Source organism: Chelmon rostratus, chromosome 13 (genome assembly GCF_017976325.1).
Source record: "Chelmon rostratus isolate fCheRos1 chromosome 13, fCheRos1.pri, whole genome shotgun sequence".
NCBI classification, from domain to species: Eukaryota; Metazoa; Chordata; class Actinopteri; order Chaetodontiformes; family Chaetodontidae; genus Chelmon; species Chelmon rostratus.
In genome coordinates, this window is record NC_055670.1 from 26,078,448 (window position 1) to 26,104,229 (window position 25,782).

The window sequence follows — 25,782 nt, forward strand, 5'->3', positions numbered from 1 at the left end:
TTTCGCTGGTTTGAGGTGGGTAGGACTAAGTTGGAAAAAGGTGATGTCACACCAATCAGAGTGTAGGCCTGCAGTGTAAGCAGTGGATGTGCTAGTTGTGAAGTTTTTTTTTTTTCAGGTAGCCCCCAAAGTAATGTTAGTTTGTTAGTTCAGTCAGTAAATGATGTGTTCCTTGACCTTGGAAGGAACTCCAGATCCCTCGTGTAGGGAGTAAGCTAGTTAGCCAGACATGCTAATATTAGCAACTTATTGTAGAGTTCAGCTTGTGCTTTATCATTGGCTCAGGTTTTATAAATGACTGAATAAACTCAGCTCTGACACGCTTTTTTGAATAATTACTGTTTGTTTTCGCAGATACAAATTTGAAAAAGATGGAAAGATTTGCACCTTGCGTATCAAGGAGTGCAGACCCGATGATGAGTGCGAATACGCCTGTGGTGTGGACGAGAAGAGATCCAGAGCCAGGCTTTTCGTTGATGGTGAGGTTCTTCAGAATTTACTCTATATGAACTCAGTATAACGTTAAGTTCCTGTTCTTACTCTGGATGACCTCTTCATCAATCTCTTTCTGTCTGGCAGAGATCCCAGTGGAGATTGTCAGGCCACCACAGGACGTGTTTGAACCTCCAGGCTCAGACGTTGTGTTCGAGGTGGAGCTGAACAAAGACAGAGTGGAGGTGAAGTGGTTGAGGAACAATATGACGGTGGTCCAGGGAGACAAATACCAGATGGTGAGCGAGGGTAAAGTCCACAGACTACAGGTCTGTGAGATCAGACCACGAGATCAAGGAGATTACAGAATCATCGCTAAGGACAAAGACGCCAAGGCCAAGCTGGAGCTGGCAGGTAAGAGTTCAGAAATAAAAAAATCAGATGCTGTTGGTTTCAGAAGTGGGGCCATAAGGAATTCAGACCTTCTTCAACCAAACAAGGAGTCATATCCTGCGTTTACGTACTGTACATGTACAAATACATTGTGTTGAAAGTGGTTATTGTTCTGTACATGGTAGTTTTAGGTAAAGCACTGTTTTTGTGTGGGGTTTTTGTTGGACTAATGGTAGTCTTGCTAATTTGCTCCTCTTCCTCCTCCAGCTGTGCCTCAGATAAAGACCACAGACCAGACCTATGTCACAGACGCAGGGAAGCCCATCGTCATGGCCGTCCCCTACAGCGCCTACCCACAGGCCGAGGCCGACTGGCTGTACAACAACCTGAGTCTGCCAAAAGACAACATCTACACATCCGCCGACCGCACAGAGTACCGGCTGAAGGACCCCATGAAGGCCGACGAGGGCCGCTACAAGATCATCATCAAGAACAAACATGGAGCGGGAGAAGCCTTCATCAACCTGGAAGTCATCGGTGAGTTCTCTGAACTTGAAGTCATGTAGACTTCACTGAATCTCGACATAAAAACAAACCAAAACTAGGTCAACTATTGGTCAACTGCAGCAAATTTTCTACAAAGTGACGTCACGTTAAGGCAAGTTATCGTGAACATGACCATAAAATATGAATAAGGGAACTTTTTATCCATGATGAAAATTACACTAATGTTGAACTGCTGTGTCTCTTCAGGGTTGTCATGATCACCAGTTTCTGACTTTTGCATTATTAGAACTAATTATTTACAGTAAACACTTGATTTCAAGCACTTCTACATTTTGTGTAATAAAGAATAATACAGAAGTACCCGAAGCCAAACATAATGCCAAAATTTAATGGATATACTGTTATTTTTGTCAATGCACATCATTTCAACCCTCAGACGGTGAACTAAACTCATTCATCAACGCAGCATAAGGTTGATTTGGTCGTAGTTGAATGTTAACAAAATAACAGCTGATAAAAATATCTGTAAAAATAACACTATGGACTTACAATATCACCAATAACACAAATATATCAGTGGAGCAAAGTTTGTTCTCAATCGTGGACCAAACAGTCACCTTTATTGTTGTTTCCAAGGTCAAGAATGATGCTTCTAAAAACTTCAGAGGAAAAAGAGTCATTACTCCCTTTTCTGACAGTAACATAATGTGACTTAAATGTCCTTGCACAGTCCAGTTATCCTAATGATTTTTTTTTCTAGATGTCCCGGGACCCGTGAAGAACCTGCAGGTGGTTGACACCGCTGACGGCGAGGTCAGTCTGGCATGGGAGGAGCCTGAGAACGATGGTGGCAGCAAAGTCATTGGCTACATCGTGGAGAGACGCGATGTGAAGCGGAAGACCTGGACGCTGGCCACCGATCATGCCGAAAGTCCTGAGTACACAGTGACTGGCCTGCAGAAAGACTCCATGTACCTGTTCAGAGTCTGCGCCCGAAATCGCGTCGGCAGTGGACCCAACGTAGAGACCGACAAACCTGTACAGGCTAAAAACAAGTTTGGTAAGAACTGCATTTATTTTCTGGATATTTTCAGGTAAATGAACTGTCAATGACATATTTAATAGGCTATATCTTATTCTGCCCAATAAAGGCAAAAGTACATAATTTGACTTTTTCCATTTGTTTTACCATGTAAGAAATATAATGTCATAGAAATATAGGCATGTTAAATTTGCCTTAAGTATAAAACAAAGCTAAAAGCTGAAGCTGTAGTAAATCTGATCTCGAGAATCAAGACATTGCACTTCCTGCACTCTCAGACAGCCAACAAGACGGCAACAACAAGTGGATATAATTCCAAACTTATCCAGTTGTCCTCTTAAATCCAATGTTTGTTCTTTAGTTAGTCAGTTAATGCTACTCTGAACGCAGTCCCAAGGTGCCTCCGATTTTAGATGCTGAACCAGCAACTCAAGTGTATGTTGTAGTGATAAAAAGAGGAATAAAAAAACAGAAGGGAACAGAATGGTCCAAGAATTGATCCTTGAGGTACACCAAATTTGTTTGGAGTAGTTGATAATATAAAACCATTAACTAAGATAAGACATTTACTATTTAGATAGGTGAAGCAGTCTAAGTCAGTTCCAGCACTACCACCTCCCTGCCTTTATTTCTTGGTCAACATATTCCCAGAATAGCAGAACGTTGTTCTAAGTCAGTTTCTTCTTTTGTCCTTTTTTTTTTTTTTTAGATGTTCCTGAGGCTCCTCTGAATGTGATTGTGGGAAACGTTACCAAGTTTGGCTGCACTGTCTCGTGGGAGCCTCCCGAGTCGGATGGAGGTTCTCCCATCACCTCTTACATCATTGAACTGCGTGACAGGACGTCCGTGAAGTGGTCGCCCGTCCAGTTGACCAAAGCCGAGGACCTGAGCGCCATTATTAATGATGTCATCGAGAACAAAGAGTACATCTTCAGAGTCAAAGCTGAAAACAAAGCTGGTGTCGGCAAGCCCAGCGCTGCCTCGCAGCCCGTCAAGATCATGGATCCCATCGGTAAGTTTGACTGGTGGAGAGAAGATTCATCACAATTTATAGTTCTTTACAAAATTTAACATGAATGTACCCCAAAGGTTCTTTCATCCAGCTGATATACTTAATGAAATCATTAATTCCGTTACTTCTGTTCATATTTTGTTCAGTCACTCACATGATTAGCTTCAACCCCATCAGTGATATTTGTGCTTTTCATGTCCTTTGACTGCAGAGCCTCCCAGTCCCCCTCTGAACCTGGTCTGGCAGGACCAGAACAAGAGCTCAGTGCAGCTCACATGGGAGACTCCTCTGAGGAACGGAGGCAGCATGATCACCGGATACATCATTGAACGTTGTGAGGACGGCACCGACAAGTGGCTCCGCTGCAACGCCCGCCTCTGTCCCGACCTCTTCTACAAGGTACAGATGACAGTTTAAATAAATTCTGATTTTGACGGTATTTTTGAACATTTGTAGAGGTAAGTTAGCATTTCAGGCTACATAAAACACTTGTCACTTTTCTATACCGTGAACAGTTCTTCTCACAGCTGTTCACGGTATAGAAAACCCTCTTGCTACTTCACAGTAGCTTCCTCTTGATGCTTATTATGGTTTTCACCATGAAAGCCCCTCCACTGCTTCACAGTAAAAGCCCTCTAGTGGCTGTTTTACATTAGAAGCCCTCAAGCACTGGTTTCAAAATAAAAGCCCTCCAGCTGCTGCTTCAGAGCAAAGGGCGTCCTCAAGCGGTTTATCCTGATGCAGTAAAATTTGACGACAGCAAAAGCCCTCCGGATGTTTCAAAGTAAAAACCTTCAAAGGAATCAAATGAAATCAAGACAGAAGAAAAAGTGTGTGTGTGTTAGGCCGCAGGATTTATTGACATTAATAAGAAATATTTTTTTAAGAAACTGTTTTTTTTTCTGTGTACCAGCATGAAGTTGTATGAACACAAAGGTCCTGCTCAATTTCTTCAGATTCATTCTCTAAAATTCACGTACTAACTTATTCAAATTTTACTTTATTTTAATTTAGCACTATAACTTTTGACTTTTCCCTTCAGGTGTCTGGTCTGAAATACGGAGCCAAGTACAATTACAGAGTGTTTGCTGAAAACGCCGCTGGACTCTCTGAGCCATCCAACATCATCGGACCTCTGCTGGCCGATGACCCACATGGTGAGACAGACAATGTCTTTCATGTTTTTCATCATCAGTGATTCTTCTGTGCTTTTTGGAGCAGTTTTGTGAAAGTTCATATGATTTATATCACTCTGTTGTAAAGGAACATACTACTCTCAAGGAGCGAATATTGATCTTTGAAAGACGAGGTTTCAGCTCCCATCATGCCTCTCTCTCCCCTCTCTCCTCCCCAGTTGGACCAACCTTTGACCTGAGTGGTTTCAAAGATGGCCTGGAGGTGATCGTCCCTCAGCCTCTCACAATCAGAGTGCCCATCACCGGATACCCAACCCCTGTTGCCAAGTGGACCTTTGGAGAGAAGGAGCTGACCACTGCTGACGAACGGGTCACCATGACGACCAAGTCCACATTCACAGAACTGATCGTCACGCCGAGCGTCCGCCCGGACAAAGGCACCTACACCCTGCAGCTGGAGAACGATGTCACATCTGTCTCTGGAGACATTGAAGTCAATGTCATCGGTATGCTATGAAAAACTTTATAATAATCCAGAACAAATCTGAGGAGACAGTTGATCTGAAGCAGTTTGCGATTAGTAACACACAAATTGAGGAGCTATAAACAGTACAAAGAACCTTTTTATTGCCAAACTGCTTTTATTTTTTGTTAAAGTTTCGGCATCACTGTATTTCTCTCTGTGCCTTCCAGCTGCACCCAGTGCTCCAAAGGACTTCAAGGTTGTGGAAGTGACCCGGCAGCACGTCCACCTGAGCTGGGAGGCCCCGGAGCATGACGGAGGAAGCCCTCTGACCGGCTACCAGGTGGAGAAACGAGACGTGTCCCGCAAGACCTGGGTCAAGGTATGACATCGATATGGTTGAGCACATGATGTGGGATGCAGATCCCACAGATCCCAGATTATGTGCTCAACCAGCTGATGATTACAGTTAATGTTCTTCTCATGTACTTAAGTCATTGTTTTCATATTTAGGACTTTCACATAAGTCTCAAATGTAGAATATAGATTATATAGACAATTATATGAGAGGACAAATCAGCCTATTTCTTAGAGGTCCAGTTTGTGGGATTTAATGGGGTCTATTGGCAGAAATTGAATATGATATTTCTAAGTATGTTTTCATTTGTGTATAATCACCTGAAAATATGATTTGTGTTTTCATTATCTTAGAATGAGTCTTTATCTACAGTCCACCATGTTGCACTGCTGTGTTTCTACAGTAGCCCAGAAGGGACAAACCAAACTCTTGTTCTAGAGAGGGACTTTCACATTTTTAGCAAGCGCGGAAAGGGAGGGTGAGGCGAGGGGTGTTTACATAGCTGCAATCTGCAACCTCACTAATAGATGCCACTAAATCCAACACACTGGACCTGGAAAGTAAATGACCTCAAATTAAATCCTGAAAAATGTATATTTTGTACACCATATCATCTTCATTATAAGTACTTGGAAATTTACTGACATATATGACAATAACTGAAAAATCTATTACTCTGTCTCAGGTGGTCACAGGTATCCAGGACCAGGAGTTCACCGTCACCGACGTGGTCGAAGGGAAGGAGTATCTGTTCAGGGTCACCGCCTGCAACAAGTGTGGTCCAGGAGAGCCGGCGTACATCGACGAGCCCGTCAACGTCTCCTCTCCTGCCAGTGAGTCAAATCAGGGTCTTATAATGCAAGAGTCTTAAATATCTTAATTGGGAAGATATAAAGAGTGTTTAAACCGTCTTTTGGTGTTTATTTATATTTCTGCACATGTTGAAGTGCTGTACATGGAGCTACAGAGAGAGAAACACTCATGTCTTTTTCTTTTTGCTTTCCAAAAATGGGCTTCCTTTTAGTTTCAAACAGAGTCCCATGGAACTGTCTAATCACTCCGTCCTGTTTCCCACCAGCTATCCCCGACCCACCAGAGAACCTGAGGTGGAGAGACAAGTCAGCCAGCGGCATCTTCCTGACCTGGGAGCCGCCAAAGTATGACGGCGGAGCTGGCATTCGAGGCTACAATGTGGACCGCTGCCAGAGAGGAACTGATAAATGGGAGCCCTGCGGAGACCTGGTTCCTGAGCTGAAGTGCCAGGTGACGGGTCTGATTGAGGGCCAGTGGTACTCCTACAGAGTCCGAGCCCTGAACCGGCTCGGAGCCAGCCGGCCCTGCAAGGCCACCGACGAGATCCAGGCCGTGGATCCCAAAGGTACATGGAAGTTACCGTTTTACCTTATTCCTTTCCTTTAAGGAGGATTAATCATGATTATTTAGAATATGCAAAAATAAAACCTAATTTGAGGGATTTGTATTTTTTTGTCAATATATATTCTATAAAAATATGTATTTGCACTGAATTAGATGTCCAACAAAATTTAGACAAAATTACCCAAATTTAGCACCAGATTTCAGAGGACAGATTCACACACAGTGGACGGCACGCTGCGACATACACACTGATGTTGTATGAATATATATTCATGTTTTGTAGTAATTTTAACGAGATAAAGTTTAATTTGCCCCTTAACACAGGAGTTTGTGCTAAAGGAAAAATTATATTTCACCTTTCTGCAAACTTCCTGTTATCCTCTAAACAGCAAACTTCTGACTGAGCCCTCATTATTATTCTTCATGCAGAGCCTCCAGAGATCCAGCTGGATGCCAAACTACTGGCTGGTCTGACCGCCAAGGCTGGCACTAAGATCGAACTTCCCGCCGAAGTGATGGGTAAGCCTGAACCCCGGGTTAAATGGACCAAGGCCGACCTGGTCCTCAAAGCAGACGATAGGGTGTCCATCGACACGAAGCCAGGACACTCCACCGTCACCATCGCCAAGACCAAGAGAGACGACAGCTCCACCTACATCATAGAGGCCACCAATAGCAGTGGCCGTGCCACTGCCACCGTTGATGTCAACATCCTTGGTAAGACCGGGAGAAAAGGAATGAAAAGGGTTTCATATAGACTGTCCAAGTCTCCGGTTAATTAAATTTTAACTATACTTCCCTCCCACAGATAAGCCCGGTCCTCCGGCTGCCTTCGACATCTCTGAGATCACCAATGAGACCTGCTTCCTGGCCTGGAACCCTCCGCGTGACGACGGCGGCTCCAGAGTCACCAACTACATTGTCGAACGCAGAGCTGCCGACAGCGAGATCTGGCACCGACTGTCCTCCACCGTGAAACAGACCACGTACAAAGCTGTGGGCCTGGTTAAGTTCAAGGAATACATCTTCCGAGTCTTTGCTGAGAACCAGTTTGGCGTTGGTCCACCAGCTGAACACCCATCGATCATCGCCAGATACCCCTTCGGTAGGTCACCTGACAGTAGGACTGAGGTTTACACATGAATGTGTATTCTTCTAGGAAAGTTAGATTTTTTTGGAAGAAATAAATTATTAACTTGCGAAGAGTGAGATGAGAAAATTGATCCCCCTCACATGTCTGTGCAGTAAATACGAAACTGCAGCCAACAGCCAGCTAACTAACTAAAGATTCATAAGACATTGTATTTGTTGATTGGTTTAAAAATGTGATGTACTACCACAGCACCAACAATATTAGCAGTTCAGGGTGAAAGACATTCGTTTTAATCACAAGCAAAGAGGAAATGAAGCCTCATTAAGATATCAAAATCAGGTCCCATTTCTGTGGCTGTACTTGGCTTCAGTCCAGCTGTTGTTGCAGGGACTAACCTCATACCTCCTGTCTTGTCCTCAGACACTCCTGGAGCTCCTTACAAGCTGGAGGCTTCAGACATCGCCAAAGACTCTCTCACTCTGGCCTGGTACGAACCCGATGAGGACGGAGGAAGCCCCATCACCGGATACTGGGTGGAGAGATATGAACCTGACCACGACAAGTGGATTAGATGCAACAAACTGCCCATCAAAGACACCAACTACAGGTGAATCTAACTACTAACCACTGTCTGCTGTTTTATACTGCGCTTCTTTGTTGGATTTCAGTGAGCTCATGTGACATGATTTCCTCTGCAGAGTCAAAGGGCTTCCCACCAGGAAGAAGTACAAGTTCAGAGTCCTGGCTGAGAATCTGGCTGGAACTGGAAAGCCCAGCAAGGAAACAGACCCAATCCTTGTCAAAGATCCTATTGGTACAAAAGCGTTTACCTACTCACCTTTAGTTGAGTTTAGATGAGTATCAAAAATCCTTTCAGTTAAAAACATCATGGTCTAACTCTTCCAGATCCTCCATGGCCTCCTGGTAAACCCACGGTGAAGGACGTAGCTAAGACTTCCTGCTTCCTGATGTGGACCAAACCGGAGCACGATGGCGGAGCAAAGATAGACAGCTACATCATTGAGATGCTGAAGAGTGGCACCATGGACTGGATTCGTGTGGCAGAGAACATCAGTATCCTGGAGCACTTCCTGAAGGGCTTGATGGAGAAGCAAGAGTACTCGTTCAGGGTGCGAGCTGTTAATGTGGCTGGAGAGAGTGAACCCAGCGAGCCCAGCGACCCAGTGCTCTGCAAAGAGAGACTCAGTAAGTGACTGATGTTTTAAATCAGACACGTGTTAATCTAGAAGAGATACAACACATCAAACTCATTGTCATTGCCAAGTGAAGCTCTAGAATAGACACCACGAGAAACTCACACAAAACCTGAAAACCAGACTAAAATGGAACAGACACAACATTAAACTGGTGCAAAAGATGTCGGACTCTTATGAATCATCATTATTTTGCATCATTGATGGCAGCTGTAGCTTCTTGTCCATAAAATGCGATGCATTGCATTTTGTGACTGTTAGCAGACAAGACCATTTGTGGCATGGACACAATGTTTTTGTTACATTGTTGAAATATTTGAAGCTCTATATAGTGGCTAAATTTTATACTCAGCATTCGGAGACTCAAAGAGGTAAATATGGGAACTATGGTGCACTATATAGAAAATATGATTTTGGACACAGCTGATGCTCCAGCTGTCAACTGCTTTCACATTAAATTAACTGACACATGCAACAAATGAACACATAAATAAATCTCTTTCTTTATCTCCTCAGACCCTCCTTCAGCTCCTCGCTGGTTGGACGTCGTCAACATCAGCAGGAACAGCGCCGAGTTGAAGTGGACGGTCCCCGAGCGTGACGGAGGCTCGCCAATCACCAACTACGTGGTGGAGAAGCGCGATGCCAGGCGTAAAGGCTGGCAGACTGTTGACACCACAGTCAAGGAGCTGAAGTACACCGTGACGCCGCTCAACGAAGGCTCGCTCTACGTGTTCCGCGTTGCCGCTGAGAATGCTGTGGGCGTCGGACCGTTCTGTGAGCTCGAGGACTCCGTGCTGGCCAAAGACACTTTCAGTAAGTGAAAGAGTAGTTTTAGTCATATACTTTATCCATTAATTATTTTTATGTGGAAGATGGAGAAAATCCACATTGCACTGTTGATGAAGGATGATAAGTGATTTTCTTTTTTTTTTTTTTTTTACAGCTACTCCTGGTCCACCATACGCCCTGGCTGTCAACGCTGTGAGCAAACGATACGTGGACCTGCAGTGGGAGGCACCTAAAAATGACGGTGGCAGACCCATCCTCAGGTAGTTTTCCTTTTTTGGTACAAGTGCAGTGAAAGTCATTGGCGTTACAGTATGAAGCGTGTTTACCTTTTGGTGACTCTGCCCTCCAGGTATTCCCTTGAGAAGAAAGAGAAGCTTGGCACTCGCTGGGTGAAATGTGGGAAGACTTCAGGCCCAGACTGTAAGTACAGAGTGACGGACGTCATCGAGGGAACAGAGGTTCAGTTCCAGGTCAGCGCTGAGAACGAGGCCGGCATCGGTCATCCGAGCGAACCCACAGAGATCCTCACCATCGAAGATCCAACAGGTTAGTCCAGTAATGAGCAACAGGTCATTAAACAAAAAGGAAAGCGAAAAAAGAGCCCAAATCCCATCTGTCCTGTCCCTTCCAGGCATCCCATCACCACCCATCGAGCTGCATGTGACCGGAGCCAGCCGTGACTTCCTGTCCATCGCCTGGAAGCCTCCACAGAGGGACGGCGGCTGCCCCATCACAGGCTACCACATTGAGATGTGTGAGGCCGGGACAGAGAAGTGGATGAGGGTCAACTCTCGTCCGGTGAAGGAGTTGAAGTACCGCGTGGAGGAGGGCGTGGTCCCGGAGAAGGAGTACATCCTGAGAGTGAGGGCCATCAATGCCGTCGGAGTCAGCGAGCCCTCCGACATCTCCGAGAACGTCTTCGCCAAAGAATCTGACTGTAAGAACAGCACACTGTCCTTAGTGTCATGTTTCCTGTACAAACTTCTCTAATTCATCAAATTGACACTAAGAGGTGTATGATTTTCTTGTTTTGTTTTTTTTTTCTTCTTTCCAGGTAACCCGACCTTGGACTTCCAGACTCTGGACCTGATTGTTGTGGAAACAGAGAAGCTGCACATCCCAGTTCCCTTCAGAGCTGTCCCCTCGCCCAGAATCACCTGGCACAAAGACGGCAAGGAGCTGAAGGCAGATGAACGTGTTGCCTTCAGGTCAGTGCGACATTTCATCTGGTACAGTCGAGGTTTTTCCATCTGGAGTTTAAGATGAAAAATAAATGTATTCCTCCTAAAACTAAAGACCAAACACAAACGAACAAACAAACTATTCTTTGGCATGTACAATATGCCATCAATAAAATGCTTTCAGTAATTCCTTGACCAATGTTTATGGTGATATTTGGTATTGATGATATACTAACACCCACTAACCGTTTGCTCCTGTATCTGGGGTCTTTATTTTGTTGTCATTGTGAGCAGCAGTGACTGATGGGATTGTCTGTGTTCAACAGGAAGGAGTATACTTCCTGTCACCTGGAGGTTGACAGCAGCCTTCATGCTGATGCGGGACAGTACAAAGTGACTCTGGAGAACAAACTGGGTGCTGCCAGTGCCACCATAAACGTCAAAGTCATCGGTACTCAATTGCACATGTGTCGTTTTTGCATTATAATGTAGACATCAATCTCCTGGACTGAGCAGCAGATAACTTTTATACATTTCTTTGTCTTTCTGTCTTCAGGTCTTCCTGGTCCCTGTAAGGAAATCCTGGCTTCTGAGATCACAAAGAGCTCCTGCAAAGTGTCGTGGGATCCTCCAGACTACGATGGCGGCAGCCCGGTTCTTCACTATGTCCTGCAGGTCTGAGATGGCAGCATGGTTTTATTTCTAAGCTGTGATGACATCAGGGCCTGAAAGACCCATCTGGATTTGAAAAGCTTTAAATTGATGTCTCTTTTGTTATGTGTCTGTGTGCAGCGGCGTGAGGCCGGCAGGAGGACGTACGTCAACGTGATGTCCGGAGAGAACAAGGTGAGCTGGACCGTGAAAGACCTCATCCCCAGCGGAGAGTACTACTTCCGTGTCCAGGCTGTCAACAAGATTGGGGGAGGAGAGTTCATTGAGCTTCGTAACCCAGTCATCGCTGAGGACCAGAAACGTAAGAAAAAACATTTCCTCTTTGATATAATGCATGAATTCTGTATTAATCAGTTCACTAGTGTAGAAGGAGTACTACTCTGCCTATGGAAACTGTTCTATAGTGCCCTCTGTGGCTCTGGTAGAGAAAATAACCCTGATGATGTCACAGTGGTGTCATCGGGGTTATATTTGCTTGGGCTTAGAGACTGAATTTTTTCACAGAAAGCCTGCTTTATTTAATTGTTTAAATTTAATTAAATAATTTAATTTAAATGTTTTTGAACTTTTTATGTTGTTAAATTGTTGAGAAATTTAAGAAGGGCCCACTTGATTTGGATTTCTTTAAAGTGGTAAAATATGAAAAAAACTTTCCAAATTATAACATTTTCAGGCATCTTAAATCTGTTAAATTACAGATTTGTAATAGAAAACTATGTTGCTGTACATGACTTTCAACAGTATATTCTTCTTTGATGTATATATATGTATATTCTCATTCTTTGATGAGTTTAAGAAACCTTCTCATGTGTTCATGAGAAACCTAACCAAAATCTGTCTCTCGTCCCAGATGCTCCCGACCCACCGGTGGATGTGGAGACCCATAATCCTACATCAGGCACCATCACTCTGACCTGGAAGCCGCCTATGTACGATGGTGGCAGCAAGATCATGGGCTACATCCTGGAGAAGCAGCAGAAGGGCGAAGACAAGTGGGAGAGGTGCAACGACTTCCTGGTGCCTGTCCTGTCCTACACCGTCAGAGGGCTGACGGAGGGCAAGAACTATGCCTTTAGGGTCAAAGCTGAAAATGCTGCTGGGGTTAGCGAGCCGTCACGCAACACGCTGTTCGTTAAGGCCTTGGACGCCGTTGGTAAGGATGACATCAGCTCCATGTTTTCTTCGTACAGCAACCAAATGTTTTATACAGTTAGAGTGTTTATATGGATCAGAATCTGATCAAAAAACTCGGTGTTTAATAATTTTGCAGCTGTACAGTTAATTTATCATCCATGCTCTCTCAGACTCGCCGAAGGTTTTCCTGAGCGGCAGCCTGCAGTCCGGTCTCAGTGTGAAGAGAGGCTGCGAGATCTGCCTGGACGCCAACATTTCTGGCTCGCCGTATCCTGAGATCACCTGGTACTGGAACAACCAGGTGATCCAGCCTGAGCCGCTCCGCAAGAGGCCTGAAAAACCCCTGAAGAAGAAGGTAGAGAAGAAGGAAGAGAAGAAGGAGACGGGAGAGGCCGAGAAGAAGGAAGAGAAAGAGGGAGAGAAGAAGGAGACGGGGGAGGCCGAGAAGACGGAGGAGAAAGAGGTGAAGGAAGGAGAAGAGAAGAAGGAAGGTGAGAAGGCAGAGGAGACAAAGAAGGAGGAGGAGGCAGCAGCAGAGCCAGAGGTGGAGGAGACCGACTATCCAACAATAAACGAACGTCTGGCCCTTGACAACAGCCGTAGGGGCACGTCCTCTATCGTCATCAGGGACTCAATCCGTGCCGACCACGGTGTTTACATGGTGAAGGTGAAGAACAACCACGGCACCGCCTCAGCGACCTGCGAGGTCAACGTGCTCGGTGAGAATTCTTCTCTTTTAATTTGATGTCAGATCCATAGTTACATATGTATTTTAAATAAAGATAAGTTTTCAGTGTAAAGATATATTCTTAATAAATACATATGCACTATATGTATACAAATGCATCAAAAACAGATTAACATGACAGTTGAACTAGAGCTGAAATGATTAGTCACTTAATTGATTAGTCAATCGAAAGAAGAATAATCAGCAACTATCTTGAAAATTGATTCTTTGATTAGGCCATTTTTTCAAGTAAAAACCCCAAACATCGCCTAGTTCCCCCTTCTTAAGTGTGAGGATTTGCTGCCTTTGTGTGTTTTGAGTTATTTAGTATTAGATGTATTTAGATGTATGGTTACATGTCCGTACATACATACATTGTATTTTTAACACATTACTCTGATTGCTTAAATATCAAGTCTACATGAAGCGCATGACAGTGTTTTGAAAGCAAATTTGTGAAATCAGGTCATGAAATTACAGATGTACATTTTTTGTACATGTACGCAGATGATATTGTAATTGTGTAAAAGAACAAATGTAAAAAGAAAATTGTACAAGAACATGCAGCTTCTAAACCCTGTGCGGCAATGATAATGTAACTAAATGGCTTGATGACTCAAGCCTATTTTTGACTGCGATCCCAAAGTCCACGTGTCCTCTGTGTCATATATCTTGGTATTATAAATGTTTTAGCATCCTCCAATATAAACATGCTGCTATAGCTTTTAGACATTTGACCGGTAAAACCGTGATCATTCCTTCTATTGGCAGATACTCCTGGACCTCCAGTGAACTTCACATTTGAGGAGGTGAGGAAGAACTCTGTCATCTGCAAGTGGGATCCTCCTCTGGATGACGGTGGCAGTGAAATCCTCAACTACACTCTAGAGAAGAAGGACAACTCAAAGTTGGAGATCGGCTGGAGCTGTGTCACCTCCACACTGAGAGGATGCCGCTACCTGGTGCCCAAACTCATTGAGAAAAAGGAGTACATCTTCAGGGTGGTGGCAGAGAACAAGTTTGGTGCTGGTCCACACTGCATCTCCAAACCATTGATCGCCAAGAATCCTTTCGGTATGGTATTACTTGTCCTGTTCGTGCTATGAGCTCAGCTATTTATTCTGTTGTGCTATGTTTTACATATATGACCTGATGCATTAATAAACATATTTTGAATTATTTAGACATTAAATTCTTATTTTTGTTAGCTTACAGTGTTTGTTGGTGTCTTTGTCTCTATTATCACCACAGATGTTAGTGTCTTTAAGTCTGCATTTTTGCTAGATCACTGTTTTTTGTTTGCTCTTTTACGTTTTATTTTTTTTTATCTTATCGTGTTAGTTACTGCACATAAACTTGCCATTGTCATTAGCCTACCAAAAGACAAACTGGAATGAATTTTAGCAAAATATTATTTACCTTAAAAAACCCTAAGTCAAATCATAGATACACAAACAAATTTAATGATGGTGTTAAAAGTACAAAAAATGCACGTTACATGGAAAAAGCAATAACTTTAAATGGAAGGAAAAATAACAACACACAGTGTATTGTTATGGGAGTCAACTCTTATTTCTGCTCTCTTGTCCATTGGTTCTCTCCAGAACCTCCTGAGGCTCCCGATAAGCCACAGATTGATGACGTTACAGCCCACAGCATGCTGGTCACCTGGAATCAGCCAAATGACAATGGCAGCCCCATCTTGGGATACTGGGTGGAGCGCCGCGAAATCAACAGTTCACACTGGGCGCGTGTCAACAGGTGAGGAAACACAATGTACTGAGACTCATAAGAAAGTGGTTATTGGCTGATGTGTGGGGACATATCAAACAACAATGGTATCAGTTTACCAGAAATCTTTTTGGTGGTTTTCTGAATGTTCCTATCTCTCCTGGTCTTAAGGAATATCGTTCCTGACACTGAGCTGGACGTTGAAGGTCTACTGGAGGGGTTGACTTACATCTTCAGGGTGGCGGCTGAGAACCAGGCCGGCCCCGGAAAATTCAGCGTCCCCTCGGATCCCATGACAGCCCAGGCTCCAATCTGTACGTGAACTGTTCCAAACCCTGTGTTCAGTACAACTCTCATCTGTGTTTTCATATATGTCAATGTTGAGGGAGGTTATTGGCGTCACCAAATGTGTGGTTGTCATAATTGGTCATCTCCATATTTTCTTGGCTATAATTGATATTTCGAAAAGACTGCTACAGACAGCAATATGTCATGAACAGGATACTTATGTCCATGGAAATATATTCAGTTAACATCCCCATCTGTGTTTATTTGCGACATGACAGTACCTCCTGGACCTCCAGTTGCCCGAGTGGCAGCGACCACCGACCACTCCATTGATGTGGAGTGGGACCCACCTGCCGACAACGGTGGAGGAGAGATCCTGGGATACCATGTGGATAAGGTCAGAACAAACTTTTCAGAAACTTTTCAGTTTTACTCACATTTATTTTCAGCTTCCTGTCTCATGGTACCTGCAGGTTCATACTTTCTGAAACAGACTTTCTCAAGTTAAGACTTTAAACTCTCTTGATTTCAATTCAGACCTGTGTTTCTTTGCTCTGCGGTGTTCTTTAGGCCATTGTTGGTACCAAGGACTGGTCCAGGTCCACAGAGCGGCCGTGGAAGACCCGAGCCTTCACTGTCTATGGAGTCCGTGAAGGAGCCAAGTACCTGGTCAGAGTCATTGCCTGCAATGCTGCTGGAGAGGGAACACCAGGATTCACAGAGTCTGTAATCGTCAGGAATCCTGCAGGTCAGCCAAAAATACAGGAAACAACGCGGAGCAAAAAATAAAGAGACTGAAATTGGAATTTAATTAGTTTAAATGTTGTCTGATTCAGCACTGATGCAAATCTCATAGCTGCTTTTGTTGTTGACTTCTTTCCTTGGTTGCTGGTTGCCCTCCACAGAGGCACCGGTGATTGAAATGGAACTGGCTGTCAAGAGCGGCGTGATCATCAGAGCTGGAGAGACACTCCGTTTACCTGCTACAGTCACAGGTAAACCCTACCCGTCCATCACCTGGACAAAGGATGACGCCAAACCTGACAAAGACCGTGTGGAGATCCTCACTGAGGGCAACGATAGCATTGTTTCAATCAAGAATGTTCAGAGGAAGGACAGCGGCAAATATCACATCTCTGCTTGCAACCCCAGTGGCATCAAAGCTGCTTCGACCAGAGTGGAGGTCATGGGTGAGTGGAAGTCCAGGAATGCATGGCAGGACGTATAGGATAAAATTTGACAGTTAACTTGCAATCAGTTGATGCTGTAAATTAAAAAGATATTGTTTTATCTTCAGATGTCCCTGGACCTGTCACGGACCTGAAACCTGTTGTTGTCACTCGCAAGATGATCTTCCTGAACTGGGACGACCCAGAGGATGACGGAGGCAGCGACCTGACAGGCTTCATTGTGGAGCGAAGAGATGCCAAGATGCACACATGGAGGCAGCCCATTGAAACTGCCTCATCCAAGTGCGAGTGTGTGGGCATTATGGAGGGACAGGAGTACCTCTTCCGGGTCATCGCAAAGAACAAGTATGGCATGGGTCCGCCTGTTGAGCTGGGACCCATCAAAGCTGTGGACCCACAGGGTGAGTCCTAAAATTACTTAATTTACTTAATTATTATTTAATTTCTAAAATTCTTTGGTGTGAGGAGACCAAAACTGCAGTGTTTAGGAATAGTAGTAGTCTTGGCTGAAAAGTGGATTTGTGCTTGAAACTAGTCTTTGCTTTGGTGGTTCTGCAGGCCCACCATCATACCCCGAGAAGTTCCACTACACAGAGCGCACTAAAAACTCCATCACACTGGCCTGGAAGCCACCGCGTAATGATGGTGGTAGCCCTGTCATCGGCTACTTTGTTGAGAAGAAGAGGCAGGACCAGCAGGCCTTTGAGCCCTGCAACACGGAGATCTGCCCAAACATGACTATGACTGTGGAGGGCCTGGACGAAGCCTGGATGTATGAGTTCAGGATCAAGTGTGCCAACCTAATTGGAGAGAGCGAGCCATCCATCCCACTGACTGTGGTCATTCAAGACGATGAAGGTCAGGCTGAATGTTTGGAATGGTCTTAAAAACCCCTAACCCTACTGTTACATTCAAGACAGGGACCAAGAGGATTCTATTAAAAATGAGGAGGATAAACAATTAGGAATGGTAATGGTGCACACTAGGGTTTTTCGTTGTGTGCTGACTTGTCCTGTCCCTCTTAGTTTCTCCTGAGGTCCACATGCTGAAGATCTTCAAGGGAGACTCCATTACCGTGAAGAAGGGTGAACCGATTGAGATTCCCGCAGATGTCCTCGGCCTCCCTATCCCTAAGGTTGAGTGGTCTAAGGATGACGTGGTGATTGAGAAGCCCACTGAGACTCTGCTGATGGAGACAGAAGTGACTGGCAGGATGAACTGCAAGACCGTGCTGTCCATCCCAGCAGCCAACAGGAGGGACCGCGGCAGCTACACCGTGTCTGCCTCCAACAACATGGGCTCAGCCAAGCACACCATCTTTGTCATGGTGCTGGGTGAGTTGAAAAAGACAAGGTGTGCTTTGTAGTAGGTAAAATAGAGTATGTGCTAAGTGTTTTTTGCTCTCCTATCAGACCGGCCACTTCCACCCAGGAATGTGACAGTATCCAACATCAAGGCGGAGTCTTGCTACCTCCAGTGGGATGCACCGCTGGATAATGGTGGCAGCGAGCTGACAAACTACATTGTTGAGAAGATGGACGTGGTGACAGAGGAGCAGGTTCTGGAAGAGGGACAGGAGGCTCCTCCTGAACCTCAGTGGGTGGAGGTTACCAACAGCATCATCGAGAGGAAATATGGGGTATGTCATACACCCCGTATCAGCACCGTGATAGCAACAATAATAAGAACAATAACAGAGTTGTCATAGGCCTTTAAACCCCTTTTTGACTTAATGGTAATACTACCTTCCTTTCCTGCAGGTGTGGAACCTGGAGACCAACAAGGCCTACCTGTTCCGGGTCAGGGCCGAGAATCGCTATGGCAAATCTGACCCCTGCACAACAGAGGAAGTCCAGATCACAGACCCCTTCGGCCTTCCTGGCCCACCAGAGAAACCAACCATCGCAGAGTACTGCAAAACCTCCATGACCTTAACCTGGGAGCCTCCCAGAGACAACGGTGGCTCTATGATTGTCGGCTACTGGCTGGAAAAGAGGGAGAAAGGCACTGCCTACTGGGCCAAAGTCAATAAGATGCCGGTCACCAAGAGGGGCATGAAAGGCTGGGAGTACCAGGTGAGCTGCTGAGGCTTTGTTCCTGCGTTCTCACAGAAAATATTTTAAAAATATAAATTATTGCCTTTGTGTTTACAGATCAGTCCTCTGCTTAAAGAAGCGTCTTCATAGTGTAGGATCTGTATTTGAACCTGGCCTTTTGTCAGCCTTACTTACAAAGTAGAATATTAGGATAAACCCAAGCAGACCTATAGACCTTCATGACAGTCTGTCACAAACCTTTGAAAAAGTCTGTTAGAGACATTTAGAATAGTTTAAAGGTCTAGTTTAGAATAAGATGGTCCTTTATAGACCCACATAGGTTGTCTCTAACAGACCTTAGAGAATTCCATTATAGACCATAAAAATAGTATGTCAAAGCCCTTTAAGAGGGTCCTTTGCAGATTCTCATAAAGGAAGGTCTCATGTTAGGCCTGCCTGCCGCAGGATTCTGTTGAATCTTCACATCTTTCTGTGTTTCCCAGGTGACTCGTCTGATTGAAGGAACAGAGTACGAGTTCAGGGTTGCTGCCAGCAATTCTGCAGGAACTGGACCTTTCAGTGGACCATCTGACTCTGCCTTTGCTGTCGATCCCCTTAGTGAGTAAACAGCAACAGGCTTGTTGGATAATAAATCAGTCGTACATATGAAAAATAACTTAAATAACTAAAATTATTGTATTTAACTGAAGTTTTTTGCTACTCTTCACTCCAGCTCCTCCAAGCATGCCTGCTGCTCCCGAGGTGGCTGATAAGACAAAGCACAGTGTTACACTGTCCTGGAAGCCACCAGAGAGGGACGGAGGAAGCCCCATCAAGGGCTACATTATCCAGATCCAGGATGAGGGGAAATCAGATTGGGTGCGAGTCAACGACCCTGAAACCCTGCATCCAACCACTGAGTTCACTGTGCCCAGTCTCCGTGCACTGAAACGGCATCGCTTCAGGATCATTGCTGTCAACGACATCGGCGAGTCCGACCCCAGCCCCAGCACCGGCGAGGTTCTGGTTGAAGACATCCAGCGTATGTCCTGCATTGAAGTCTCTGCAATGAATAGATGATTAATTGAATCTTTGTCCAAAAGTTTTTCTTTGTGTGTCTCTGTCACTGATGTTTCCACTGACGTTTCTTACTCTACAGTCGGTCCTTCCATCACCCTCGATGTAATGGCAGAGGACCTGCTGTGCATCCGTGCTGGAGATCCGGTCAGGATCCCAGCCACCATCAAGGGTCGTCCTGTTCCCAAGGTAACCTGGGACTTTGATGGCAAAGCCAAGTCGCACAAGAAGAACAAACTGCACACACTGCCTGTGGACTCTGAGGTGAGACCCAATAATAATTTTCTCATCATTTTTTCTAGTAAAATGTCCTTTTTGTTGAATTTTTTTCTTCCTGATGAAAGTGTACTTGTGAAGCAATTTTCAATAAAGCATTTCAGCTATTTCTGTTTATTTAAACCTTGAAAACAACCAATACTTTACAGGGTTTTAATTACTTTAGTTACAACATTGCTGCTTTTTATTTGTAATTGTACGTTTTATAGATCGTTATCTTCTACAAAGATCAATTCTTGTCATATTTTATGGATTTTAGTCATATTTTCAAACTGTTTTTGTGTATTCAGGTTGAGTCCACTGACACCACATCCATTGTGAACATCCCCGTCAGTCTGAGGAGCCACTCTGGACGCTACACCATCACTGCCAAGAACAAGTCCGGACAGAAGCACGTCAACGTCAGAGTCATTGTCCTCGGTGTGTCCATGTTGTTTGGTTATAGCAGATCTCGACCCTGCATACATCCCTAAACTGTTCCACTAAAAACTTGAGCCGGTTTTTCTCTGAACAAATCACAGAGTTGCATAGTCTCCTCAGTAGAAGAGTGGCGGCATGTTGTTGTTCTTGTTTTGATGTTCTCGGATCTCTGACTGATTTTTTCCTGGATGCAGATGTCCCCGGACCTCCAAAGGACCTTAGAGTTACTGATATCACTCGATCAACAATGAGGCTCATCTGGAAACTGCCCGACAATGATGGAGGAGAGAGAATCAAGAGCTACTTTATTGAGAAGAAATGCGTCACTGACAAGGCCTGGACAAAGGTGAACAATGCTCTGTGTGTTTGTCAAGTTGTTCATTTTACTTCACTTTTTCAAATAAGATTGTACAATTCCTACAGGTAGCATTTCTGTTCATTTTATTATTCTTCATTAAAAAAAACAAATTCCATTAGTTGAATTTAGTTTAAGCTGAGTTTGAGAAAAAAGAAAACACAATGATCAACTCCACTGCAAATTTTGGAAGGATTCCCCTGACCTAGGCTGTGATTAGCTAGGAAAACTGCTAGCCTAGCTTCATCAAACATGAGAAAACAAGACGATTTTCCAAAATGTCTGTAATCTAATAAAGGAAATATTCAGCGTTTTTTCCGATTGATTAACTGATGGATTGATTTGTTATCAGGTCAATGCAGCTTGTGCCAGCCAAGCCTACGTAGTGCCGGGCCTGCTGGAAGGTCAAGACTACCTGTTCAGAGTCCGAGCTGAGAACAGACTTGGATTTGGCCCATTCACCATCACCGCTGATCCTGCCCGGGCCAGAGACCCCATCTGTGAGGACAGACCTATTATTCCAACTACATAGATACATCACATACTCCCAAAACCTCACTGGAACTGCTCTAATACAAATCTTCCTCTTCCTCTTCCTCCTCCACAGACCCACCAGACCCTCCCACCAAGCTGAAGGTCAACCTGGTGACAAAGAACACTGTCACTTTGAGCTGGGAGCCTCCCAAAAACAACGGTGGCTCTCCGGTGAAGCATTACATCATTGAGCGTCTGAGCTGGGACACCAGCGGCAAGGAGAAGGAGACCTGGAAGCAGTGCAACAAGAGGGACGTGGAGGAACTCTCCTTTGTGGTGGAGGACCTGAAGGAGGTTGGTCTATGTCCTTCAAAGCATCCCACCACTCTCACTTTGTTACTTCCTGCCTTCATTAATGCTCACCGAGCTTCATTAGCAAAGGGTTTAGCTCAAAGACCAGTGAGTTTGTATGTAATGTCCCATTTCATATAAATTCCACATCACAGTCTAGTTTTCTGATTAATTGATTTTTTCCAGGCACTGGTGTCAGTTTATTTCTTTTTTTGTCATTTATTTTTTATTGGTTTTTGATTTTACATGTAAACAGACAAACAGTCAAACAATCAACATGAAGACCTATAGATGAGTACAGAAAGTACAGAGGAGAAAATAAAAACAGACATAAGTGGACTAGTAATCACCTCCAGTTAAGAGAATATAGGTAATCTGATCGTACAGTCTGAAATTACCTGAAATCCGGTCTTATGGTTGAGACAAAAGCACAACATTTTTGCCAATTATCAATAAATGGCTCTTTTTGTGTTCTTACATTAAACGTAATTCTTTCCATTACAAAGATGCTGTACACTGTATCGATCCATTTATCTACACTGGGTGCCTCCCTCTTCAGCCATTTCTTCGTTATTGATTTCTTACAGGTCACCAGTGGTATTCTCAGTAAATATTTATCTTTGTTCCTCCAATCTAGTTCCTGTAAATCCACCTTATTTCTATGAAAACAACTTGATGATAAGAGAATGTAATGAAGGCTCTGTGGGTGTTTTTAAAGAGTCGACATTATGTTATGGGAAAGAGGCATTCAAATAAAGCGTCTTATTCTCTGTTAGTACCACATAGAAAACACAGTTAGGTAAAAATGGAACCTGAGAAGTGAAGTGAGCCCAGCAGTGAACTTCAGTCTCCTGCCTGAGAAATACCAATCAGAGCTGTTTAGACCCGCTGCTCCACTCTACTCACACAGATTGTGTATTATGGTCTGAGGTGTTCATCAGCTCTAGTTATTTTACATATAAATTACTGTGTGATAAAGATCAGCTCTGTACTTACTGTTGACTGTTTTCTGTTTTGCAGGGCGGAGAATATGAGTTCAGAGTAAAAGCTGTGAACGCTGCTGGACCCAGCCGACCCTCTGCCACTGCGGGGCCCCTGGTCATCAAGGATCAGACATGTGGGTGTCAGGCACTTCAGCCAATCACAGGCTGCTCAGAAACGTTTTCACTTCATTCAGATAAGACTGCACAGGCACAGCAGTTTTAGTTAGTTCACAAGTATTTGTACTTATTTAGGCAGATAAATGGCTCATAGACAAGTGGGTCATGAACACCTCTTGAACTTGCAATGACCACTGGGAGCAGTGAAGCATCTCCTTCGTTTTTACAGGTGCTCCCACCATTGCGCTGCGTGAGGCCATGGAGGGCGAAGAAGACTGCGACGTCAGCATTGTGGCAAAAGTGAGTGGATGTCCGTTCCCCACGCTCACCTGGCAGAAGGCCAGCCTGGCCAAACCTGAGGAGAAGGCCGCCGTCCAGTACGACCAGCACGTCAACAAACTGGTGACGCAGGACAAGTGCACGCTGCTGATCCAGCAGGCGAGCAGGCACGACAGCGCCATCTACAGCCTGACGGCAAGCAACAGCCTGGGCACCGTCACCAAGGACATCAAGCTCTCCGTGCTCGGTGAGAAACAAGGAACACGGCGTCACAGTTGCTAAACCCCTCCCCCGAACGGCGACTGTCAAATAATAGCTTAGCAACAATGACTTGTGAGAACAGAGCCGTCAGTGTTTCTCTTTGTGCACGTGGAGTCAGACATGTACACTAATACAGAAGTGCGAGGAATGGATCAAACAGCAGGCTTATCTGCTCTACAACAGTGAGCATGTTCAAGTAACCACTTACCACCCGTGGAAGCAACCTGGCATTACTTCTGTCGACACATAATGTGCTAACTTCATGATTTTGTGGGGTGATAGTTTGTGTGGAAGCCAGTCTTTGATGAGAATGACAGGTGAAAAAGACAGGCGTCAGCTAGAAATGAGAAGCTGCTTGTATTTATTTGTCAGAAATTACGGATCCATTTCGTGAAACATGACTGAATTTGATGGTGAATCTGCCACCGTTATATTGTAAACTGAGTAGGAGTATAAAGGTTATTAGCAAATGATCAATTACTATTTAATTAATTTATTAGTTGATGACAGGATTCATAATTGAACATGGTTGAAGTGGTTTATCAAATAAAAATCATCATAAAGCTAATTAGTTGATTTCAGCTTTTCCAGTGGAAAGATTTACCACAGACAGAAATCGACTCATCTGACTCACCTTCCCTCCCTCCCCGCAGGACCCCCTGGCCCACCTGTCGGACCAATCAAGTTCACCGAGGTGTTTGCGGAGAGGATCGGCCTGGTCTGGAACCCTCCGACAGACGACGGTGGATCAAAGATCACCAACTATGTGGTTGAGAAGCGCGAGGACAACAGGAAGTCCTGGGTCCATGTCTCTAATGACCCCAAGGAGTGTGCCTATGTGGTGACCCGCCTGACTGAAAACCATGAGTACGAGTTCAGAGTCATGGCCCAGAACAAATTTGGAGTCGGGCCTCCACTGGCCAGTGAGCCGGAGAAGGCCAGAAACCTCTTCAGTAAGTTCAGATCAGTCTACCTGCCAGCTGTCTTCAGTTTAAATACTAGAACAACAAAACTTATTACAGTTACATTTAAGGCCATAATCCACTTTATTATATGTATTTCACCCTTTCTTATGTGAAGGATAATGTTTAGTGAGCAGGTTCCTATGGGACCCGACGGGATAACGTAGAAGCCCGACGCGAAGCGGAACACTACAGCTTACTAAAGCATTCAATCAAGTGACACAAAATAGTGATTAAAGCACATTTTATTGATTTAAAACGAGCCTACTCTGTTCGTTGTTATGTTTTCTAAACAGTTTTACATATTGCAAGTTCAGTCATTAAGAGTAAATCATAAAAGTGTCCACATGTCCAGGAAAGTTTCTTTGATTCATTTTTCCATCACATCTGCCTCAGTTTTCCCTTTTTCAAATGTTTCTTTGTTTCCCAAAAGGTTCAAGTTCATATGTTTGATATTGAGTAAATATTAACCCCGTAAGGCCCACTGTTACTCTACTATGAAGATTATTAGTAAGACATCACTCTCTAACTCCTACAGCTGGGGGATTGATTATTGATCACTGTCCTGTCCTCTTGCAGCCGTTCCCGGTCAGTGTGAGAAACCGACTGTAACGGACATCTGTCTGGAGTCCATGACCGTCAACTGGGACGAGCCCAAATACGACGGCGGCTCCTCCATCACCGGCTACTTCATTGAGAAGAAGGAGACCACTGGGAAGCGCTGGACCCGCGTCACCCGCGAGCCGATCCGAGCGCTGCCTCTGGGCAACAACTGGGATGTCACCGGCCTGCTGGAGGGCGCCATGTACCAGTTCAGGATCATCGCTGTCAATGCCGCTGGCTGCGGTCTGCCCAGCCTGCCCTCTGACCCCATCCTCTGCAGAGACCCCATCAGTAAGAAACAGATGTTTTCAGTCTGTGGCTCAGTTAGCTGAAATACCTTTACCCTTAATTTCAGAGAGAGTTCAAAGTCTCCAGACCAGCCAATCAGGTTAATGTGTCACTAAGGGGACATCTGACCAGTCGTTATCAGTTTGTGTCAGATTGTGTTGAGTGACTAAATTAGGACCAGAAAAAATAAACCACAGCACTGATATGATACTATACTATATACTCTGCATTTTATCAGGCTCATGAATAAATAATGATAGACATAGAGAAAAAAAACGAATTATTATAAACTAAAGAATAAAATATAAACTTATATAACTACAACTTATGAAAGAAAATGGGAATAGAAAAATAAGGAATAAAATAATAACATGAAATGAAAAAATTATAATTAAATGATAATATTGCCTGAATTAGTTGTTCAGTGTAAAGAACTGATTGGATTTAATCATAAATTATGAAGCTTTTACTTTTCTTGCACAACTGAAATATTGTACTTTCAGTTATTTCACTTATTCAGTCACACAGAAGCTCCGGTTACTCGGCCGATTAGTGTGC

The 25,782-nt window shown here is 44.3% G+C and overlaps 1 protein-coding gene across 1 annotated transcript in view; it reads left to right on the top strand.

The window, feature by feature from the left end:
• The window catches only part of LOC121616391 (titin-like), a 210,465-nt gene that overhangs the window by 115,195 nt on the left and 69,488 nt on the right, over window positions 1–25,782 (top strand). Inside the window, exons 123-170 of the mRNA XM_041951134.1 lie at window positions 355–479; window positions 580–846; window positions 1,093–1,362; window positions 2,093–2,392; window positions 3,084–3,386; window positions 3,598–3,785; window positions 4,429–4,543; window positions 4,741–5,028; window positions 5,216–5,367; window positions 6,029–6,176; window positions 6,422–6,721; window positions 7,150–7,437; window positions 7,529–7,825; window positions 8,234–8,420; window positions 8,512–8,627; window positions 8,720–9,019; window positions 9,544–9,843; window positions 9,974–10,079; window positions 10,169–10,365; window positions 10,451–10,756; window positions 10,874–11,027; window positions 11,327–11,451; window positions 11,557–11,675; window positions 11,793–11,973; window positions 12,523–12,825; window positions 12,977–13,525; window positions 14,305–14,607; window positions 15,138–15,294; window positions 15,436–15,578; window positions 15,831–15,949; window positions 16,123–16,300; window positions 16,458–16,742; window positions 16,850–17,143; window positions 17,301–17,600; window positions 17,768–18,076; window positions 18,155–18,381; window positions 18,503–18,817; window positions 19,282–19,396; window positions 19,512–19,820; window positions 19,938–20,119; window positions 20,422–20,551; window positions 20,746–20,897; window positions 21,259–21,406; window positions 21,514–21,734; window positions 22,752–22,848; window positions 23,061–23,357; window positions 24,025–24,324; window positions 24,913–25,227. Of these exons, the coding sequence (XP_041807068.1) occupies window positions 355–479; window positions 580–846; window positions 1,093–1,362; window positions 2,093–2,392; window positions 3,084–3,386; window positions 3,598–3,785; window positions 4,429–4,543; window positions 4,741–5,028; window positions 5,216–5,367; window positions 6,029–6,176; window positions 6,422–6,721; window positions 7,150–7,437; window positions 7,529–7,825; window positions 8,234–8,420; window positions 8,512–8,627; window positions 8,720–9,019; window positions 9,544–9,843; window positions 9,974–10,079; window positions 10,169–10,365; window positions 10,451–10,756; window positions 10,874–11,027; window positions 11,327–11,451; window positions 11,557–11,675; window positions 11,793–11,973; window positions 12,523–12,825; window positions 12,977–13,525; window positions 14,305–14,607; window positions 15,138–15,294; window positions 15,436–15,578; window positions 15,831–15,949; window positions 16,123–16,300; window positions 16,458–16,742; window positions 16,850–17,143; window positions 17,301–17,600; window positions 17,768–18,076; window positions 18,155–18,381; window positions 18,503–18,817; window positions 19,282–19,396; window positions 19,512–19,820; window positions 19,938–20,119; window positions 20,422–20,551; window positions 20,746–20,897; window positions 21,259–21,406; window positions 21,514–21,734; window positions 22,752–22,848; window positions 23,061–23,357; window positions 24,025–24,324; window positions 24,913–25,227 (10,880 nt within the window). The remainder of the gene's footprint in view (window positions 1–354; window positions 480–579; window positions 847–1,092; window positions 1,363–2,092; window positions 2,393–3,083; window positions 3,387–3,597; window positions 3,786–4,428; window positions 4,544–4,740; window positions 5,029–5,215; window positions 5,368–6,028; window positions 6,177–6,421; window positions 6,722–7,149; window positions 7,438–7,528; window positions 7,826–8,233; window positions 8,421–8,511; window positions 8,628–8,719; window positions 9,020–9,543; window positions 9,844–9,973; window positions 10,080–10,168; window positions 10,366–10,450; window positions 10,757–10,873; window positions 11,028–11,326; window positions 11,452–11,556; window positions 11,676–11,792; window positions 11,974–12,522; window positions 12,826–12,976; window positions 13,526–14,304; window positions 14,608–15,137; window positions 15,295–15,435; window positions 15,579–15,830; window positions 15,950–16,122; window positions 16,301–16,457; window positions 16,743–16,849; window positions 17,144–17,300; window positions 17,601–17,767; window positions 18,077–18,154; window positions 18,382–18,502; window positions 18,818–19,281; window positions 19,397–19,511; window positions 19,821–19,937; window positions 20,120–20,421; window positions 20,552–20,745; window positions 20,898–21,258; window positions 21,407–21,513; window positions 21,735–22,751; window positions 22,849–23,060; window positions 23,358–24,024; window positions 24,325–24,912; window positions 25,228–25,782) is intronic.